The sequence below is a fragment of the Cryptotermes secundus genome, unplaced genomic scaffold (assembly GCF_002891405.2).
Source record: "Cryptotermes secundus unplaced genomic scaffold, Csec_1.0 scaffold585, whole genome shotgun sequence".
Classification (NCBI taxonomy): domain Eukaryota; kingdom Metazoa; phylum Arthropoda; class Insecta; order Blattodea; family Kalotermitidae; genus Cryptotermes; species Cryptotermes secundus.
The window spans coordinates 374,121-397,866 of record NW_019738966.1 but is presented as its reverse complement, the minus strand read 5'-3'; the positions used below and the strand labels follow the sequence as shown (position 1 = coordinate 397,866).

The following is a 23,746-nucleotide window of genomic DNA, read 5'->3' as shown; positions in this document are numbered from 1 at the left end:
TTACATGTGCATCACTAGGTAGCAGCGCAGTTCAGCTTCATGAAAGCCTACGTATCATGTTGAGAGGTTGGTTTCAGGGGGAGTGCTTGAGGAGTGTGCGTTATTTTTATAGGTTTCCAGTTTACGGCGGGAGATATTTATTGGGTGACGCTGTTCACAACGGGGTCGAGAAATTTCAGAGACAAAGAAGTTGAAGCGGAGCTGCTGAGACAACAGTCAAAAACTTCTAAGCTGCCGGTTTCGGCTCACTGCTAAATCGTTGGGGCAAGTGTATCAATGATGATGGTGAATATATCGAGAAATAAATATTTTTTCCAAGTTTGAATGTCACATGTTTTACGCTTTCTATCCATTTTTACTGACTGTCCCTCGTCGGCTAGTGAAATGTACAGGGCTACAATGGACTGGAGGTAGGCTTATGGCTGGGATAGGGAGCAAGGAATTCATACATAATTTTGGTTGCAAATCGTGTTTGACCACATCCACTTGGAAAATTGAGGTTATGGGAAGGTAATATTATCATGATTTAGGGGTATATGACTATAGACGGCGTATGGATTGGATACTGAGGTAACTCGGGACTACAAGTAATTACAGCGCCATCGCTGATCTCTACACTTTACTACCTATCTATCTATTCGTCTGTCTGTCTGTCTGTCGCTCCCAATTTTAGCATAGGGCATTCCTGAAATGCTCGATTCACTTCAGTTTCTTAGTCTTCGACAATCGGTAGGACTCCTCGGATGGGGGATCAGTCCATTGCAAGGCCGCTACCTTTCACAAACAGAATAAACGTAGACGAACAACCATGCCTTGAGTGGGATTCGAACGCAAGATCCCAGCGTCCGAGCGAGGGAAGACAATTCCTGCCTTAGACCTCGCAGCCACTGTGATCGGCTTACTATTGCATACAGGTTACATAGTGATTTATTTGCTTAAACAAACGGGGCGCTATGTGTGTTTCCCCATAAGCCTCTTGTAAATGGAGCTACCAGACTAGTGTATAGTGATGAAGCTTCACGCTCTTCTACGTTATGCGGCCGTAAAAGCCTGTAGAGCTCGACTTAACGGCCGTCAGTGAAACTCATAATGGCCGGGGATGGGTTGCTATGTTATCCACGTTATGGTTACGAATCCGTGTTGAACCATTAATTGTATCCCGCATGTCACGTTTGATGTGCCGTAACGCAGGAGTTGGAGTGCCACCTCCCAGTTCACATCTTATGCCAGAATAAATTTAGCAGCCGCTGTGGGAACATAATACATTTAATCCTCGTACTAAAAACAACAAAATGGACGCTCTCATGTCGTCTTCCTCGCACATAACATCAGTGACGTAACTATCGATCGCACGAAGCGCCACTGGTGTTTCGTTTCAGAGATACATCACGCATCAAATCAGTTTTGTGTGTACCGATTGGACTAAGATTTGGAGGTCATGTCCGTCCGCATATTTAATTTCCGAAACAAGGATTGGGTTTCGTTAGCTACATTCCAGGAACTGCTCTCCCTAATAAAACTTCCTTAACACCGAAATGTTCCTTTCTAAACTGTTATATTTAATGGAGTTAGGAGCCGTGACAGCCCACTCGCTACATCGATTGGCTTTGGATGTGTGGAAATCGTTTCCCGGCAGGGGTAAAAATACTTCTGTACTCAATAGCGTCCACGCCGCTTCTGCACCCACCCAGGCTTCTCTATGCTGCGTTCCGGTGCCTCTATCCCCGGATATAAAGCGGTTGGAGCTTGACTCTGACCACACATCTCCAGCTTGTGCCTAGGTCAAGAATGGTGGATGTATACCTCTGCTCTCTCATAAGTCTTTGTGGCATGGGGCTTAATTATTTAAGCACCGTAAAAGTAAAAAAATAAAATTATCCCTGTAACAGGCCGCGAAGGCCCATAGGGTAGTGAGATGTTGAGGCTCCCACATTTTCTCTGGAAATCAGCTCGCAGATGGCGGTCAGGTTGTCAGCCTTACGCGCCGACCGCCCTTTACCCCCAGGAATAATCCTGATACTCATTTATTTTAGAGGCTCAGTCGACACCAAGGCCATAGTGCGGGTGTATGGATTTAAGTAAATTGAAAAAATCACGTCATCGGGATTCGATTCTGCGGCCTTCCGGTTTGTAGCATAGTGCCTCAACCAACTACGCTACCGGGCAACTTTATCTTATACTTTTATATCCAACAGAATTAAGTGTTTGTTGTCTTTATTATAGCTCTGTCGATATGGCAGAGTACTGCCCAAGAATTTAATAATCGCCAGTTCAAGATATTCTCTGCAGTTTATGAAGCTCAAAGTTTATTGCCCTATTTACGACAGCCCATTATGGGCGAATTAACATTACTCATTGTTGGTAAAATGAATCAAATGTGCACCCTTTTGCCTTCTTTCAGTGGCAGTCATTGCAGCGGCTATTCTCCCGCCTACCCAGAGATCTTACTAATTCCCGTTGTCCAGACTAAAGTCATGTCCGACTGTATTATCGGGAAACATATGTGCATTGAAACTTAAAAAGAATATCTGAAAGAACAGTTATTTTAAAAGACGCCGAATCGCAAACAGTAAGACATTTGGAAATTGCGTTAATTTTAATAAATGCATTTGCTTTGTAATACCTAATAACACAACCCGAATTTACTGTTAGTGTTGTAAAAATAAGTTATACAGTTTTTATTATTGTGCCTGTTATGAAAATGGTAATAACAAAACAACAAAAACAAACTCCGTGACCTGTAGTTCACAAGCGAACTGTACCGATCGCCGCTTGTCGGCGAAGTTAGTGCCAACTTTAGCGGATGGAGGATGTCGCGTCGTCAGAGCAGCTGATCCCCACGGCCGTTAAGCTCGGATTTCTAGACCGGAGCCGCTATTTCCTTGAAATAGCTCCTCATTTATCGTCACGAGGCTGAGTGGACCCCGTTCCAGACCCACTACTTCTCAGAAAATCTGGTAACGACGGGAATATAACCCGGGACCTTTGGATCTGTAGCCAGAAACTCTGACCACTACACCACAGAGACGGTGTATAAAAGACGTAATTGCGTTGGTTTAATTAAAGATGCCTCTTCAACATCTTACTGTATCTGGCGTCGACTTGAAGGTGATTACAGGATTGTGATCTGAGGAGCACGTGGAAAAAAGCGGTCATGGCCTATGGCAAGACAGGATCCAGGCATTTGTCTGACAGGGCCGAAGAAGAGCACAAAATCCCTCTGTCAGCATAAACATCTCCAGGACCCGATTTGAATCCTGTCTCCTGAACACTAGACCGAAATACTAAGCACTCTAACAAGGAGCCCGTTGATGAAAGGATGAATATTGTGGATATGCTTTTGAAATAAATGCGTTCTCATTATGGAACACAGTTTTGAAATCTGCGGTCCAAAAATGCTTGGGTAGCAGGGGATATGCAGTGGTGTGTCTAGTATTGCAGGAATGTTACTGGCATGCTCTCTGCCACAGCACGTGGTGGAAGATAAACGCTGATGTTTCTAGCGTGCTCCATAGGATTGACCCTCTAAATACTGAATTTCTTCGAAATAATTTATGAGAAGTCGTTTTGTACCTCACTGGGAACACTTTACATCTTTGCTACAAACATCAGCCGGTTACTACTTTCTTGAGGAAACAATCGCTGTGCGCAGGTCCAGAGGATGCAGAGGACGTACAGGATGACAAGGCTGCAAAAAGATGTGAATGATTCAGAGGATGTAGAGGATATGGAAGATGCAGAGAATGCGAAGGATACAGAGGATGTAGAAGACGTGGAAGATACAGAGAACGTACAAGATGTAGAGGAGGTAGAGTATGTGAAGGATTTAGAGGATGTAGAGGATGTGGAAGATGTAGAGAATATACAAGATGTAGAGGATGCGGAGGATGTAAAGGATGCTAAAAGTGTACAGTAAGCGGAAGATGAAGAGGATGCGAAGGACACAGAGGATGTAGAGCAAAGAAAGGATTCAGAGGATGTAGAGGATGTGGAAGATGCAGAGAATGTACAGGATGCGGAGGATGCAAAGGATACAGAGTATCTAGAGGATGTAGAGGATTCAAATGATACAGAGAATGTGAAGGATGCAGAGGATGTAAAGGACATGCAGGAAGCGGAAGATGCAGAGGATGTCGAGGGTACGTAGGATATAGAACTGCTGGGCTTTAGAGGGTTAAGAAGTAGAACAGTATTATCACCTTTCATTAAAGTTTCCATGGAAACCGCGTCCATCATTATTAGTCGTGAATAGGGCGAAATGTGTCAGGTGTGGATGGATTGATAAATTGAATTGTGGAAACGAGCATTGTTTTCAGTGCAGCCAGGCGTACTATTTATGTGTACAGAATTTCCATAAAAGACAGTGTAATAGAAATTGCTGTTCATGTTACAGAACCTGTTTGCAGGTGTATTCTATTCGAGGGATACTTTCTCGTTTAAAATTCCGCATGCTGAGTGACTGTTCTCACTGAAGGAGTTTTACTGACTCACGGAAAAGATTAAGGCAACAAAATTTTGTTCTTCAAGGTATGATGTTCCTTTTAGACTTTTGGAAGCAATTCTTTTCTCGCGGATACTACCACGTCACACTGTGGCCCAGCCTCAAGCTGTATCCATATTTATTTAGCGGCCTGCCTTACCTTTCGAGCTTTAAATGTCGGGAATTTTATATTTTTTTAAGTGCAGAAATTTTCTTTCGTAAAATATTGCCATATAATGTAAATAAGATGAAACCTCATTGGACATAATTTATGTCATTACGAAGCTGATATCTCTACGAGAATGGATTTAGATATTTTGGATTTGAGGCTATCACAGTGGTGAGTGTGAAGGAGTCTGTATACTGGGATGTAATACCATGCAGTCCGGTAAAGGTATTAAGTTTCGGAGGGACATATCTCTCTGCTTGCTTCCTTCTTCATGTTGATCTCTTGTCTTACTCTTACTCACTCATGGAGCTGAGTGCTTCTTGAAGAGCCGCCAATTCTGCAACTACTCAAGAAATTCCCAGCACTTTATGGAACCCGAAGGTTCATTACTTTGTTCACAAGAGCTCTCCACTGGTCCCTATCCTGAGCCAGATCAATCCAACCCATACCATCCCATACCATCCTATCTCTCTAAGATCCGTTTTAATATTGTCGACCCACCTACGCCTTGGTCTTCCCAGTGGTCTCTTTCCTTCCAGCTTTCCCACCAATGTCCTATATGTATTTCTCGTTTCCCCCATTCGTGCTACATTCCCTGCCCACCTCATCCTCCTTGACTTGATCATTCTAATTATACTTGGAGAAGAGTACAAGTTATGAAGCTCCTCATTGTGCAGTTCTCTCCAGCCTCCTGTCACTTCATCCCTCTTCGGTCCAAATATTCTCTTGTCTTACTCTTCAACCATGGAAATGGAAGGGAATGTTCCTCCGAAATGTCGATTCACTTTCAGCGGACTACACGGCGTTATATGCGAGAAGACACAGTTCCTCGGAAATAGAAACTGATTAGCTCTTAGAAGGTTAACGATTAAAATAGAACACGATCTATTACTTAGATATGCCTCAAGTTCATCATTCATAATCATTTTTCCATTCGATGTTACATCATTTCAACAGTTGATGCAGTTCCTTAGTGAATGTTGTGTAGAAGTGAAATATGCTTTGAGAGGTCATCATTACTGTAATCTATATACCCCTGCAAGAACGCCTCACTGACCCCGGCTAATGCAATTATTGACGCCAACTCTGATGACGTCACGTTTCTGCTATCTTCTCGCTCTTGTCTTGTTCGAGTTTTGAATCGGATTTGAGCGACCATGGCCTGTTTTAGATGCAATGACAATCGCCCCCAGACTGCCGCCTGAAATCCAGATGCCAGAGAAATGGTCCTATAGCAAGAGTGGGTGATCGTGCGGAATGAATTTGAAATGGCTCAAGATTTGATCCAATGGCTATGTTTTGTTAAAACTGTAATTAACCTTCTGGTTCCATTTAAGCAACGAATTTCTTGACCAGCTGAGGAACTATCAGCACACAAGAAAGGTCCATGAATGCTTGTCTACTAATCCATAGCATTAAAATAAAGAAGTAAGCTTTGAGGACTTACCCCGTCAGGACTGTACTTTGACAGAGGTCCTGTCCCGCTGAATTCCTCCAGGACATCCCTCAGTTTTTTGGTTGAGTCTGAAAAAACAACAATCAGTACTATAATATTTTTCTCGTGTGCGTACAATTATAAAAAAGACTTCTACTTTCAAGAGAATATTAACATATTTCTTCCAAATGTTGTTAACTATGTACAAAACTACACGGTGTCATAACTCAGAAGTTCACATTCTTACTTTTCGCCGCCTTGAAAATCTCAGATTTCATCTATAAAAATTGGTTTTCCGTTGGACCTTGTTACTGCTTGTAATGGTTATGAAATAAGCGTCATTCTGTGAGTACAAGGGAAGACAACGCTGAAGCACACACAGCAAAGGTAGAAAGGACTGAAATAGCCGTGTAGTTCTCATTACAAACAACATTTATTTTTCTGAACCTCGTTAACCGGTTGAGCCTTTCACTGGAGTCGTAATGCGTTTCCCGTGAGGTAAAAGTAAAGTTGTTCCCGTACTTAGCTAAGAAATCTCTACGCCATGAAGGTGTATGGGGGAGTGGATGTATAGACCCATGTTTCCTTGACCTTAGCATTAGTTGGAGGTGAGTGATCAGCTTCACGACCCAGTCGCTTTAGCCCCGGGAAAAGGGCCACCAGTACCCATTGGATAGGAGGCTGAGTGGGCCCCAGACAACACGGAGAAGTGAAAATTCTTGACACCACCGGAAATCGAAATCCAATCCCTCGGCCGCCCAGCTAGTAGCTAGTTGCTCTTCCCTTGAGGTATGAACTTGGTTTTAACACATAAGTAGAAAAAGTGTCCTCATATGTTTAATCCAGTTATTTTTGTGTTTTTCTCATAATTGCTCAAATATGAGAACAGTAATTCTGTAAGACGCTGATAAAAAAGATTGGCCTAGCCGGTATTGCAGAGAAAACTTAAGTATATTTTCATGTAGGTGCACGCGGTAGCATAGTTGGTTGAGGCACTATGTTACAAGCCGGAAGGTCGCTGGTTCCAGTCCCGATGAGGTAGATTTTTTCAATTTACCTAATCCTTCTAGCCGCACTATGGCCCTGGGGTCGACTCAGCCTCTAACAGAAATGAGTACCAGGAATCTTCATGAAGGTAAAGGCAGCCGACGCGTAAGGTTTACAACGGCCTGTTACAGGGATATCTTTACCCGTAAGTTCATGCAGCTACAGTAGAATGAAGGACATAGCAGTAGTAGGTTAAAGTTAACAAACCCCATGACAGTATGGAAAGACTGAGACATTTAGGAACGACAGGTTATATATAGGATGAACTAGAGAGAAGCTGAATTTGAGGCACTAATGCCACTACTCATTTCTGAACCAAATGTTTTTTTCGTCTTCATGCGCCGGTTGTTGGGTGATGAAATGTTTCTGCTTCTGGCTTCAGGCGAGAGCCAGACTTCCAGACAGTATTGGTTCTGTTATTTCTGTTTTATTATACGTATTTCTGATGCGTACATAGGTCCCAAAATGGAGGATGAGAATGTATCGAGTCGTGTACGAAGTAGTGATCAGCTCTTGTACATTAGGATTGGCAAGAACCTTTTCTATAACCACAAAGAATTCAAGAATTTCATGAAGATTGTTCAGTGGGCCGGAACATATTATCCGTTGGGCGTCAAGCTTTCATACCAGTCGCGTCAACATTGCGGTTCTTTCAAGAAGTAGGAAATTGTCAGCAGCATCGAATGACACGTTTAATGTTCATCAACAGCCTTCTGGAAAATATCACCGGTCGCGTGGTATGTAAAAACCAACTTTTCAGCAGCTTCCGTTTTTGCCCGAAAATTCGCACAAAAAGAATCTATCAAGATTGAGGCCAGCTTTCCGATCTGGGATGCCAGCGCGTGATCACACATGGCAGGCTCTGCAGTTGACCTGAAGGGGAAAGCATAACCCTCCCCCAACACCCATCACAATACAGTGGTGACATGAATCCACCGGACTTCGATGAGTTTCTGGAACCGAAGGGGCGACACACAGTGTGTGACACGTTTCAGAAGCATTGTAGAAGTGACCCCAGCCACTCACATAAAAAATGAGGGCCAGATGACAGGTGCTGACTTACAGAAGAGTTCGAAGACAGTCATATGTTATTTTGTTAAGGAAAATTTATTTTTTTTTTGGATAAGGTGAACTCCATTTTACATAAATTTTGAATCTGAAGATTAAGCTCTGGGGAGAACTAATCACCTACTCTCATTTTATGCGACACGGACGACATAGAAAACGAAGTGTACAACAATTCTTCTATTGTTGCATATATTCGTTGCCGCGGGAACGTATTTACTGAGCGATTGCCTAACAGCGATAAGGGGGATGCAGATACAGACTAATTTGGCTCAGGTGCCATTGTATACATACCAAGTTTAGTAAAGATTGTTTCAGACATTCAAAAGTTGATAGATGTGTGGATGCACACAGACAGACAGCAACGTGATCTGATATACCTACTGTTATTGTTTAAAAATAATGAAACTTGACTGAGAATCCATGACTTCATATTTTCTGTAAGCCAGCGAGCTTGAGCTATGTCGCGGTCTACAAGAAGAGTTACTAGACAGTCTAGAACGAACCGCTACAACATAGCGACAGCACCAGCTCAGGGAGCAGCCCGTACACACTATACATCACATACGGAATACTGAGCATAGCTCCGTAAGACGTTACCAAGATCATGACCGGTCATGACTACATGAAGAAGGTTCCGATACGCGGGCGCCCCACGTTATAGTCGCTTCTACCGGCATAAAAACCAGGCCAACATGTAGAGGTCGCAGAGTCTTACCGCAAAAACAGGATTTAAACTTTCATGTTTCAATCTTTAGTTTTAATTTTAATCTCTGTATCTTTACTTTTTAATTCTTACTATCTAAGGATTTTCAGTTTTAAAAATTTTGACCAAAAGTTGATACATGTCTTTATACATTTCAATAATTTCAAGACACAATAATGATCCTTATTTGAAGAAATTAGATGATAATTAATTGCAATTCATCAGCTCATACTGCAGCATTTTACGCTTGATGATGACCCGGTATAAGGGTCGAAACATGCTGCGTCTGTAAACATATAGTAAAAGCAAATGTTGATACAGCAGTGTCTTCTTTGTTTTTTAAATACAGAATATTGTTGTGTAGACTACATCCCTTATATACTTTTGTATATCTTATTTATGACACACAACAGGATTAATCTGTTATCTATTAATCTATTAAGATTATCTACCTCTCTATCCGTCTATGCGTCCGCCCGTCCGCCTATTTATCTATCTGTCTATTTACCTATCTATCTGTTTGTCTGTCTGTCTGTCTTGCCGTTACTACCACTTGGAGCATAGGGCATCCGTGAAACGCTTCGTTTCACTTCAGTTTCTTAATCTTAGACAGTTGGTAGGATTCCTTGGACGGGGGATCAGCCCGACGAAAGGCCGCTACCTACATAGAACAACACAAACACAGAATAAATGTAGACAAACATCTATGTTTTGAGTGAGATTCGAACCCACGATCGAAGCGTTCAAGCGGGCAAGGACATTTCGTGCCTCAGACCGCTCAGCCACTGTGGCCGGCAGCCATTATTATTAGGGTCGTCAGATCACGGAGATGGACGGACATGAAGAACAAGGGACGGTGTGTATACAGAATATTAGTCGGGATTAAACATAGATCTTAGACAGACTAGGTAAGAAGGGTATAGACTGAAGTCAAGTGACTAACAACAGGAAGGCCAGTTGTTAAGACTTTTGTTAAGACGTTAATGAACTTTCAGATTCCATAAAATCGGACAATATTTTTTTATTAGATGCACGTCTTTTAAGCTTTTTAAGGAGCTGCATGGAGTTTTCATTCGATTGTATGAGCTCACAAGTCAGAATGTGGAATCAAATTAAAATTATACTTGAGGAGTGACATGCTTCTGTCCGGAAGACTTTACTGCTGACTACAAATATTTAATTATCAGGACATCTGCCTCTCGTGACATCTTACACCTGCGCCTTGCAGTCAGCTCTTCTTGATGTAAACACAGCTTCAACTGAAACCTGCAGCGGCAGAAGACATACTGTCAAACCTGATGGGCCCTTTTGTTCGCTACGCTTTTATATATTTACTATACATTGACGCTTTGAATGAATATATGTACGTATATATTTATATGTACCTGTATAAACGTCAAGCAATATATAAATGTGTGTATGTGTGTGTGTGTGTATATATATATACTGAGAGAGTGTGAAATTTCTGATGTCACGTCGGTATGTAGGACACATTACTGTCTCAGGTATATGATGTCATGTAGTAGGGTAGAAGTTTACCGACGTTTCGGAGGACCGTACTGCCTCCATATTCTTAATAGAAGAGTAAACCAAACAGTAAGAATTTGAGGATCTCACAGCGATGGTTATGAAGTGTAGTGTCCTCTGGGATATAGCGGCGTCTAGTCCTTTGAAGATTAACTGACGTTTCAGAAGAACATATCAACTTCATCTTGAGGGTCGAAGAATAAGATGCCAGAGTGAATTCAGGTGGTCAGTTGACTTTCACGGCGTTGTATTCCGGTAGATAATACTCTTGAATCATTAGGAAACAAATTACCCTGCTTTATTGGACTACGCATGCGCTATGAAAATGAAGGCAGTAAATTCCCCGAAACGTCGGTAAACTAACAAAATACATTGAATGACACTGAAGATGATAACAGAACTCTTCATATATTAAAAGTGTTGGAGAGGAGTAGAATATTTGTGCTTAAATAAAGGTAAAGCTATCCCTGTAACAGGCCATGGAGGCCCATAAAGTTTTGAGACGTCGAGGCTCCCACGCTGTCTAGACAGTTATCTCATCGATGGCGGTGAGGTTGTCAGCCTTACTCATCGACCGCCCTTTACTCTCAGGAAGATTCCTGGTACTCATTTCTGTCAGAGGCTCAGTCGACTCCAAGGCCATGGTGCGGCTGGAAGGTTTAAGTGAATTCAAAAATTCAATGACCTCCTCTGGAATGCACCCACCGTTGCATGACGTCACCGCGGACACAGCCTTCTCTATTGTTGCGTGTTGGACCATGTTTACAAGGCTGTTGCGTGGCAACGGCGTTGACCAAATCCGTTACAATATAAAGCCTTTATATGTTCCTACCAGTGATGACCATCATCGGAATACCATTCTTTTAACCCTTACAAGACAACGCATGCGCATAATACACGTGAAGCACTTCCTCTGAACTGTTGGTTGCCTTCAGATGATGGCCATCCTTGGCCAATTTTAATTTGATGGAATTTATTCCCAATTTTAAATGTGAACATGGTTATCACCGTTCTTTGAACTGAAAGACAGTAGACAGAAATACAGGGACTGTTTTTGCGGACCGGTTTCTGCCTGTAAATTTGGACACTCTCTCGAGTGAACTAAGTGAAAGAAGGCCAGGCGTTTCTCAATTTAACTTGCTCATAATGAATTCATGAATTCAATTTTTACATTCGCACCTAATGCTAGAAATATCATTACAACATTTATAGCCGACTTTATTTCGTTTCGAGATTGTATGATGTACAGTTGTAAAACTGGCTGTGGATAAAGACATGATTGAATTGCTATACAAATGTCTTCATGTCTGTAAGCTTCTTTCATTTTCTTTTTATAGTGAAAACAATTGAAGTTGTCGCTTATATTACAGAAGTTGAGCACCCTGCTACTAGCACAGGAAAATCGAGAAGGGGAAGAAAATGGAAGGGAAATTATTTACGCACGAAATGATAATTTTCTGTCGCATATTGAGAGGGAAGGTTGGATATTTCCACGTCGGTGGATTCTTTCATAAACCTCCTTTATAGAAGAGCGGTTGAAATACAAGGGGATGTTGTAATGAAACGTTTTACCACTGACTGACTCTGAACCCTTTTACACTAATAAAGAGTCTCCATTCTGAATTTCTCATAAAAACTTTACCGTTAGTCAGTGCTGTAGCTGGTAACAAGTACAGTAACAAAATAATTAAAACAACCTGCAATGTTAAAGAAAAAGATTACTCTTTTGTTATTTTCTTGGGTCATTATAAATTTTCTCTCATAAAAACGGATCTTTATCCAGTGTTCTCTCTCTGAGCTATTCTTACTAGTGGATCGAGCGGTATGCAGTCCGTAAAATTTATGTATAGTTCCTCCCTTCATAGCAGCGAAACAAAATACTGGGATATTAGAAACAGATGTACCATTCAGTGTGAGATCGAAAATCTGTCTGCAAAATTAAGATCCAGAGAGGGATGTGAGTGTTTTGCACAGATCACACATCAGGGAAAGTGAATTTGTTTCATCTTCTGAACCTGTCGTTCTCGTAGTTCACCGAGTGGGTTTGGGCAAACCACGGAATATGTAAGCTTCCATATATACTTTATATATAACACATAGATACGTACATGCATACAAGGATGCATATATACATAAATCACGTGCAAATATAGATACACATACATGCATACACAGGTCAGCATACATACAAATGCCTACTTACATAAATACACATATGCATGCATAGGCATACGTACATGAACACGCATTGCATACATAGGTCTACAAACATACATTCATTTTAACAGAAATACACGTATGCATGCATAGGCCTGCGTACATGAACACGCACATTGCATACATAGGCCTACAAACATATATTTATGCGTATATAAATACACGTATACATGCATAGGCCTACGTACATGAACACACAAATTGCATATATAGGCCTACAAACATACGTATATATTGTCGGGTATCGGGCGTATATCACGACAAATAACTTCACGCCGTATTTTATATAGCGAATTTTATTTCACACTCGCGCTTACAATCACCCAAATTACAGATTTACGATTACTGCTATCTGCAGTATCACAATTAGTACACTCCAGATGCCAGAATACAACTGACTAGTTGCTGGCTAACTCAGCGGTAGCTCCAGGACTCACTGACTGACTCAGTACAACTGGACTCGGCGACTGTTACAGTACAACTGACTGTGAATAGCCTTCGCTGCTCCCTATGTAGCCTCGATCGGACAATACGGCCACGTAATAGGCACCCTTGTTGCTAGCCACGCTGTCCGGAGTTGTTGANCATTAAATTCGTGGAACGTGGTTTTATCGCATCATATTACAAGATATTCACATACACTTACACAGATCCACATCGGCCCTCAAAATAGATGCCGTTGGCCGCTATACAAGTCTGCCAACGTTGTTGTAGCTGCCGAAAACATTGCTGAAATATATTGACAGTAAATTCCCGTACGACACTTTGCGGCCATTCTACGAACTTATTGACTGTGGTAGTGTGTATATATATATACAGAAAATACGTGTGGTAATACAATATCAAACCTTCTCCTCAAACCCGCAGTTCAGATAACTTCCATTTCGGGCGCAGAGAAACTTTGAAGAAATGGGACGCTATTGAATATGCCTGTTACAGAGTACGCCTCGTCTTGTTTAGCTTGTCTGCACATGGTCAGATTGTCATATTATGTTAATTAAGGTCAATAACAATAGTGTTAATGTCCATATTTGAATTACTAGTAGGCAAACCGATGCACAAACAGTCGTTGAGAAGTTCGTCAAATGTCATAGATTTGATCTACTTCGGAGAAATGAGCATTCTTATCACAACAGTTTGAAGGAGGATAACAGGACGCGCGGAAAACTGTATTGAATTGACTAGAATTTACAGTTGTTATGAATGTAACGCTGTGTAGAATGACTCACTCACGCGAGATTATAAACTTGGCATAATGTTTCTTTAAACAAATCCGTAGGCTCGCCTGTTAATTGACGGATGTATCTCATCTGTTTGCACGGCCTGTATTGTTTGTTGTCTCAAATAATTAAGGGATCCATCCATCAGTCAGGAGATCTAATGTTCACCATGTGTTACTCTGTTTGCAGGACACTGGCTATTTATTGTTCCTGTCATAAACGTCATACAGCACTTCCTGCACCAGATGGCAGCACTGGCGAGTTCATCCATCTTTGATCTGACTGGTAAGTATCGAGTTTTCATGAATATAGAAAAAGGTATGAAATGTACGTGCAGTATATTAGAGGGGCGTTCAGATATTCAATATGTGTTTTACCAACTTTATTCTCACTTCATTTTGTGTATGTTATGCATACCAAATGATATATTATTTTATTCTTGTAATTTAAATATTGACGGAAGTAAAACTCGATATAATGTTAATGTCAAAGCCACTACTTTGATGACCGGGTAGACCACGATAAGGTGATGATGGCTACAATATTCTCACGTTTTTAAGGATGACTATAGACGGGGTTTGGATTGGAGAATGGATTTATTTACCATTAATACACACCACTCAGAACTGCTAAACTCCACAATTCACAGATCACCACAGTACCCGCTAAGCACTTTTCCAACATGCTATGTCTTCAACAACCGTTTCCTAGGAACGGCTTCTAACAGTCGAGATTCTTATGCTTCCCGCGCTCACGTTGTTACTTTCCGGCGAATATCCCTCTACTGAACACTTTGCTTTAACTGTCAAGTTAACTGTTGCGTGATCCCTTCTCAGCCTCCTTTGCAGAGCTCAACTCACAACTCAACTCACTCACCACCCACTTCACTTCACTCAATTGAACTGCGCTCAGCCGGCCTGGGGTCCTCGCTATATAGATCTAGGGCAAACCTAACAGAAAACACCGTTTTTCTATTCTTGCGCGAATGTTCGTTTCTGCGAGAACCTATTTACCGAGCCGTTGCTTAGAAATGGATTGTATAACCCCGTTGTTCTATTGTTGCGTGCGTGTGTGTTGCTGGTATTACCTAGAAACGACTGCTGTTTACATGGTCACCGCTTAGCAACGGGTCTCTACAGTACAATATGTTGCGGCATAGGTTTAAATTGTGAGATTATGGTCTCCTCTTTTGTTCAGATCCTGAACTGCTCTGGGTGAGTGGGATGCTCGTGGCTTCGATGCTACGGGAATTCCATTCTACCCTCGTCGTCGCAGTAGGAGACAGAGCAAGATGCTGCCAGGGAAGCTTTGGTTTCTCATGTAAATCATTCAGTATTCTTATTAAATTTCAACCAAAATAGAATCAAGTCGTCAGATTTCTGTAAAACCCTCTCACAGTCACGGAAATCCGCCCGGTGGGAGCCGAGTTTTCTCGTGCGGTTAGACGGAGTGGTAGTCAGGCAGCAGCTATGAAGCTAATCGCAATTTTGGCGAACGCGCTTAGAAACTGTACACATTTAAGTTTTGCTAGAGAATTTACATATGCTCTGAAGGTTGTGAAAATATGGTCCACTGCTCTTTGCAAAATGTTAAGCCTATGAAGAATTTTTTTTTTCGAATGTGAATTCAATTGTTCGCAGTTTCACAATCTGTTATATAACTTGAAGTAGTCCTTATGTTTTAGAGCAACAGCAGGCCTGTAGAGGACGTTGCATTAAGTGATTTGTCACCCTAAAGATCCTGCTTTAAGGGCAGGGTTGATGGAAGAGAAGGTAAACAACTGTCAGGGGATCAGCTCCTGCTCAGGTTATATTTGTATATTCGTTCAGGTAGTATGGGAGATAAGTTTCATATTGGTTCATCATCATCTGCTTCAGAGTAGACCTTTGTTAGCCCGCTCCGTCTCAAAGACCCTCCGTCCATCATCTTCTCCTTCGTCTAATATTTCTTCTTCCATCAGGTTGGTAATTTTTATTCTTTTTGGATCAGTGGTGAAGAGTCCATTCTTCAGATGCGATTATGTTTTCGTAGCCTTGCATTCTTTCTTCTAAATCTAATCAACCCAAATGTTAATTCTTAGACAAGAGGAGTCGTCATATTTTCGAGTCCTTAAAAATAAATATTGTCACGTGTTAGGAGTTGGCGTGACTAATAAAAATGGGTTCCGGATTCGACGATTGGATTTATTTATACTTTTGTACAGTTACAGTTAATTGTGAGCTCACACATTGAAGTCCGTCTGAACGGCGTCTGTCTGACGAATCTCTATGAAGAAACTCTGACTACATTGGATGTCGAGTCGAGTCTTATGGTACGACCGACGGTAATTCGGCCATTCCATCTTGGAATAAAGCATCCATCTGGGGTTTACGACTAGATATTTGTTACTGTCAGACAGTTACGTGTTTGTTGATATGGGGCACTCTCTCTGATTAGAGGACGGGGCTGTTGTTTACAATTGCTGCTGGCCCTCGCCAGGGCAGGTATTCTCGGGTCAGAGTCCCTTGGGACTCGCGACCATATTTTACTGTCTGAGATTTGGGACTTCCTTTTTCGTCACCTCCTACGACTCGCAGGATCACGGTGGAAGTATTAGACCCCGCCTACAAAAGGGGGTGCATTGAATTCATGAATGAACTCTCTTTTATAACTGCCACACGGCCCGAATATAAACAACCATGTTGAACAGTTAATTGTCCTCTGTTATTCTGTGTTATCCGTTGCTACGAAATATCTCGTGTTTAGCAACTTGCTCTCTGGCAATGACTCGTTCATTGTTTTTCGTTGTAGCGGAAACATGATTTCCGAGCCGTTGCTCAGTAATGCACGTCTGCTCCGGCACCACCATTCCGGCTTTCAGCCGTCATGTCACAGTATGAAAGAATGAGTATTATGAGTGCTAGTTGCTAATTCTAATGATATTTATGAAGATGCGTAAAACTATATTCAAGGTATTAAATTACGAATGTATTGCTTCTTAGTAGCACAGCTTTTACACGTATATATTTTTCTTATAACCCTCAGAATTAATGACATATTAAATTTTGTCAAAGAACTTTGTTTATTTTTCTTGATTTTCTCATTGGAAAAACGGGAGGAAGGTTGCCTTTTATTTGGGCTCATACGGCATTTATAATGCATTACGTATTGTCGTAGTGCCTACTGTGTGCTGGTTTACAGCCCCTGGAATTTTAATAACGCGGCCAAGTGCGGTGAAGCTAAATTACTGCAGCGCAGAGTGAGGATTCCACAGCGGGGCGGTAAGAACACTCCACGAAAATTCGGTGCTTAACGAGCTCGAATCGCGGGTCTGTTTGCATTCCTCATCGCCTCCAGTCATCAATACAATTATCGAAATCAGAGTTCTGTCACTGGGCGAGCCATAGAGAACGAAAATATCTGTGTAAGTCAGAACTGAATGATGAGGCTAGATTTATGTAAGGCAGCGCTCCGCCCGTCTTCATGTACAGAACTTTATATTGTGCCGTGGTAGTGACTAGACACGTGGTTTGGGTCGATAATTGCATTTATTCAACATTCATAACTCGTAAGTGCAGATAACCATAATGCTATCACTAATCTACACACTTAACAATTACTGTAACATACTCTGAAACTCAGTTTTTTATAGTCTTCAGTAGTCGTTGCTCGGTTACTGTTTCCAAAGATGGAGCTTCTCCTGCTCTCGTACTTACGTCTTTACCGACTATCTATCATCTCACAACTAACTGTCTAAACTGACTTGACCAGTCAAGTCCATTAAATTGCTACTGGCCCTCGCCAGCACAGTCATTCTTAATTTCGAACGCCGTCGGGACCCATGACCTATTATATGGTCATTCCAATACCGTTTATGTGTTTGGAAATGGGGTCTACTCTCCTAGGAGAGGAGGGGTTGTCTTTCTGACTAAGGAGCTACATTTGTTGCACCGTAGATTCGCATGACTGTACCCTCAATCACACAGCGTTCAGCTGAGGGCATCTGTACTTTGCGGATACCATACAGGCTTTGTTACTTTACACAACGAACAATTCTTATGCAAGATATACATAGGGCATCTGTGAACGCACGATTCTGCAGCAGGTTATGTCTTGACTCTTCTTTTCCCTTGGCACTACAGCCCCAGTGGGCCTAGGCCTACCTCCATGAACTTCTCCGTTCACTTCGGTTTTTCTAGATCTTACACATTCGGTAGGACTCCTTGGGCGGGTGATCAGATCGTCGCAAGGCCTCTATCTGTATACAAGCACAGAGAAACGCACACACACAAACTGAACATCCATGCCCTGAGTGGGATTCGAACCCACGATCACGGTTTCCGAGCGAGCGAAGACAGTACATGCCTTAGACCGCTCGGCTACCGTGACCGGCCTACCGGCCTTGACTTATTTTACCACCCCGAAATGGCAGATAGTCACTTAGACGGCCCTAGGTCTGACCACTACGAAGTTTGAGCACTTTATGCATGGCAACTTCTTGACAAATTGCGCATATTTTTGGATTTAGGTCACTTTGGATGACGTTTGCCTCCTTCCTGCATAATTTCGTTATGTCATCTTACACGTAAAGAATTTTAAGAGTTATGTGCATTTCGCGGACCGGTGTGTGCCTGTCAAGACTGGCAATAGCGCGGAGTTCCCTGTTCTGCAGGCGCTGTAGTTTCAAGAGGTGAGCGCCTGCCGCATGCTCCCAGGTGGGACAGGCATAAGTCATTATTGATCTAATTAGGGCTTATAAGGTGCACACAGTAGCGCAGTTGGTTGAGGCATTGTGCTGCAAGCCGGAAGGTCGCGGGCTCGAGTCCCGATGAGTTGGATTTTTTATTTTTTTTTTTTTGCATTTGCCTAATACTTCCATCCGTGCTATGGCCCTGGGATCGACTTATCCTCTAACAGAAATGAGTACCGGGAATCTTCCTGGGAGGTGAAGGTCGGTCAGTGCGTAAGGTTGACAATCTCACCGCCATCTGTGAGGCGATTGTCTAGAGAAAATGTGGGAACCTCAACATCTCACAGCACTGTAGGCCTTCACGGCCTGTTACAGGAATAGCTTTATCCTTTTTAGTGCTTTATAAAGAGAATGGTTAATATTAATTGTGAAACGCTCGCTTTTGAATAGGCAGTATATTGTTATGTATGTGGCATGGGCCTTGGCTGTGGATATTTCCGTATTGAGTCTCAATGCCGAGCTCCTATCGAATGTGACACCAAGATACTTTACGTTATTTGCAAAGGGGACGTTCATTCCATTTGCTTGTGGATTGTGCTCAGGGTTTCAAAGTCATTAGAGAGAGAGATAACCTGCGTTTTCCTTTCCTGAATCTTTATCTTTTTGAGAGATGATTTTAAGAAAAATCCAAAGAAACACTGAGGAAAGACGCGCAATAAATGGTAGTCATTTTGGCTTTCGAGCACTACACTTCAATGTATGAGGCCGATGGCTCATGTCGACTGCTGCGGTATTCTTCGATATCGAGAACACATTTGACACAACCTGGCATCCTGGCCTACTGCACAAACTGACAAACAAAACAAAAGACAAACTCCATAGTTTTAGTCAGCAAGAGAACTATACCGACCGAGCCACCGTTGCTTGTCGGCGAAGTTAGTGCCAACTTTAGCGGATAGAAGGTGTCGCGTGATCAGGACAACGAATCCCCAAGGCCGTTAATCTCGGTTCTCTAGACCGGAGGCGCTATTTCCTTGACATAGCTTCTCAATTATCCTCACAAGGCTGAGTGGACCCCGTTCCAGACTCACTACTTCCCAGAAAATCTGGTAGCGCCAGGAATCGAACCCGGAACCTCTGGATCTGTAGCCAGGAACTCTGACCACTAAACCAGAGAGGCGATCAGTATTAGAATTTTCTACATGTCTCGTTAAACTATTTGCTTATATTCTCACTGACAAATAAATTCAGTGTTTCGGTAGAAGGCGTATTTCCTGCACCAAAATTAAGAGGGGTAAGTGGGCTTCAAGACTCCATTCGTGCCCCAGTATGGTACAGTCTGTCAAATCAGAATCAAGTCGGATTCAGAGTTGCATTAGGACTGACGTTCAGTCTTGGTGTCAAGCCCATTCTGGGACCCCAAGACCAGATTTTTTTATTGTCAATTACGAGAGGGCGGCTCTGTTATTTTCCGCGAGGGTCTATGAAATCTAGCAGCCATTTTGTTTTATCCAGACTGTGATGACATCTGGTATTGAGATGCGTTATCAAATTGTATCTGACATGCTATTTTCCGCAGCATAAATTAACATTATACTTGGACGATTTAAGATTTAATTCGACCAGTAAAAGAAAAAGATATCCTTGTAACAGGCCGTGGAGGCCCATATGGTTGTGTGACGTCGAGGTTCCTACATTTTCTATAAATTCGGCTCACAGATGGCGCTGAGGTAATCAACCTTACGCTCCATCCTCTCTTTTCGCCCAAGAACATTCCTGGTACTCATGTCTGTTAGAGGCTGAGTCGACCCTAAGGCCATATTGCCGCTGGAAGTATTAGATAAATTGAGAAATTCAGTTACCTCATCGAGCATTGAACCCGCGAACTTCCGGCTTGTGGCACAGTGCCTCAACCAACTACGCTACCGCATGTCCCCAGTTCGATCAATGTTATCTAGATTAAAATTAACGTTTTTCTGAATACTTTTAAATGCTTCAGTAAACTGAAAATCACGTTGTATACCAGTCTTCGTGTTGTGACATGACGCCTGTAAGCCGGAATAGTGAAGTCACAATAGAGGTTCATTGCTAGGCTACACCCTCTAAACACGTTCTCGCTGCGACGAATACGCAAAGGAACAATCCCTTAACTTCCGTTGCTATGCAAGGGCGCCGGAAACACGCCTTCCCAACAAAAGACTGTGTTTTCTGCGTGATCCGTGCAAAGTGGTTAAAAAGAAGAGTTCAATTAAGAAGAGTCAGTCGAGTTTCGAGACGCCAGCCTACCGGGATATGAGCTTGGGAGCAGAGAAATTGAATTGGGTCGAGCCTTCGGAATTGGCAGCTTCAGAATAATGGCAAGAAATGAATTGGGTTGTGATAAGAAGACTTGATGTGTGATTTGAAGTGACAGTGAGACGGTTATAAATCTGTTGCCAGGATACGACCAGTGAAGACTGAGATCCCTAATGCGTATAACGGTGAACTACAAAGTACGTAGAATAGCAGTAGCATTGTATTGCATGTAGTCCCAAGTTGTGTGCTTAAAGTGACAATAAATCCAACCATCCAATCCAAAACCGGTCTTGTAAGTCATGCAAGAGCCCTAAATCGTGACAATATTTTCTTCTTGTTTTCTCGTGTTAATGCCGTTTTATCGATATAGCCGTTACGTGTGCAGAACGCTTCCTTTTGGAATATTTAGGCCTATGTAGACAGACAATAGTAACCTCTCTATGCGAAAGAGTTGCTGATCACGTGATCACAGTGGCCGCGCAGTACAAGGCAGAGATCGGCAAAATACGGCCCGCGGGGCAACTGCGGCCCGCCGCCGCTTTTTCTGCGGCCCGGGCGCTAAGAATAGATTTTATATTTCCAAACTCTTAAAAATGTCAAAGTGGGATAATATTTCATGAAACAAGATCATTATTATGAGTTTAATATTTCTGCGTCTATGAAGTTTTATTTATAGGAAGAAACCTACGTTTTTTCGAACGTATTGTCTATGGATGATTACACACTCCAACGGCCGACCTTGAGTTGAGGAGTTGCGAGAATTGCCGTGTGTGGCGCTCCTATAGCTTCCCATTCGCACGTTCCTTCGTCGCCCCAGCTGTGATGACACGCCGTGTTACGAATTCCATGTGTATCGCTGTTCTGTGTCGTTTTAATACCAGTGGATATCCATCATGTCGCTGTCGAAACCACAAAAGAAGACAAAAGTGGACTTGGAATGTCGTGCTTTTAAGGCAGAGTGGAGTGAGAATTATTTTGTTACTGAATTAGATGGCAAAGCATTGTGTTTATTGTGCAGTGATACTATAGCTGTACTAAAAGGGTACAATATACGTCGGCATTACCAGACTAAGCATTCGGCACAGTATTCCCAACTCACAGGGAAGGAATGATCACAAAAATTAGAAACTTTGAAACGGAGTATTTCATTACAACGCAGTTTCTTCACGAAAATGAAAAATGAAAATAAGGCTGCAAGTAAAGTAAGTCTACGAGTAGCTCATTTGTTAGCCAAGGAAAGAAAACCCTTTACTGATGGTGAGTTAATTAAATCATGTTTGATTGTAGCAGTTGAAGAAATGTGTCCGGAGAAAATGGATTTATTTAATAATATCAGCCTTTCCGCGAGAACAGTTGCCCGAAGAGTTGAGGACATTGGTAGCGACATCACTAACCAATTAATTAACAAGGCAAATGATTTCGAGTGGTTTTCCTTAGCTCTTGATGAGTCGACAGACATTACAGATACTGCTCAATTGCTGCTGTTTATTCGAGGAGTCAATGCTGACTTTGAAGTGACTGAAGAATTAGCTTCTATGAATAGTCTGCGTGGAACAACTACAGGCGAAGACATTTTCAAGGAAGTTGAGGAAATGTTAACGAAGTACAATCTGAAGTGGAATCAGCTAAAATGTGTGACAACTGATGGTGGTAAAAATATGTCTGGAACAGGTAAAGGTTTAGTTGGAAGCATTTACACAGCTTGTGAAAATGCAAGGTGTACAAGGCCTATGGTTATTCATTGTATCATTCAGCAGCATGTACTTTGTAGCAAATATCTTAATCTGTCGTGTGTTTTAGAACCAGTCGTGTCAACGGTGAACTTCATTCGTTCTCGTGGGCTGAACCATCGTCAGTTCCGTGATTTTATGTCAGAAGTGGAAGACGAATATCCTGACTTACCCTACCACACAGCAGTTCGATGTCTCAGCAGTGGTAAAGTTTTATTAAGATTTTTTGAACTCAGAGCAGAGATTGAAATTTTTTCTCAATGAGAAAAAACGCCCTCAACCACTATTATCGAACACTGAATGGCTTTGGAAATTAGCTTTTGCTGCTGACATCATGGGATTTCTTAATGGATTCAACTTGAAGCTACGAGGCAAAACAGTGCTAATATGTGAAACTTATACTGCGGTAAAATCATTTCGACGACAACTGGCTTTGATTGAGTCACAAATCATATCAAGCTGTTTCGTGCATTTCCCATGCTGTCAAACATTAAAAGAAGAAGTGGATTCCCCATTCCCGCACGAATTTGCAGGTGATATATTTTCTGAGCTCAAAAAACAGTTCCAGCAATGTTTTTCGGATCTTAATGCAAGTGCAGAAGACATTTCCAGATTTTAAAATCCATTTAACTGTACAATTGAGGACCTTCCACCTAAACTTCAATTGGAAGTGATTATTCTGCAGTGTGATAACATGCTAAAATGCAAATTCCAAGAGAACAATCTAACAGAATTCTATAAGGGCCTTCCAAGTGATGAATATGGTGAATTAAGATCATATGCTCGAGGTTTGATCTCTGTATTCGGTAGTACCTACCTGTGTGAAGAGACATTTTCAAACATGAATAATGTAAAATCTCAATACAGGTCAGCATTAACAGACTAACATTTGCAATCAATTATGATGATAGGGAGTACTAACTTTGACACCCCATTTGAAGAAATGTTATCTCAAAAAAGAAAAACAATTTCATTCATCCCATTAGTAGCCTAAAGCTGTGTTTCAAACAATAATTGTAGTTCCTTTTGTATTTTTATTATGTTACATTTTCACCAGTAAATTTGTGAAAACTTGTTTTTTAACCTGTTATTTTAACTGTACCGACCTTTAAAGATCCTCGAGTTTGCCTCTTGGCCCTCAGAGTGTAATGTATTTTATATTTGGCCCTTTACGAAAAATCTTTGC

The 23,746-nt window shown here is 41.9% G+C and overlaps 1 protein-coding gene across 2 annotated transcripts in view; it reads right to left on the bottom strand.

The window, feature by feature from the left end:
* The window catches only part of LOC111871504 (diacylglycerol kinase 1), a 317,380-nt gene that overhangs the window by 154,202 nt on the left and 139,432 nt on the right, over nucleotides 1–23,746 (bottom strand). For both annotated transcript variants that reach the window (XM_023864665.2, XM_033754283.1), the window contains exon 3: nucleotides 6,097–6,173. In XM_023864665.2, coding sequence (XP_023720433.1) covers nucleotides 6,097–6,173 — 77 coding nt within the window. The remainder of the gene's footprint in view (nucleotides 1–6,096; nucleotides 6,174–23,746) is intronic.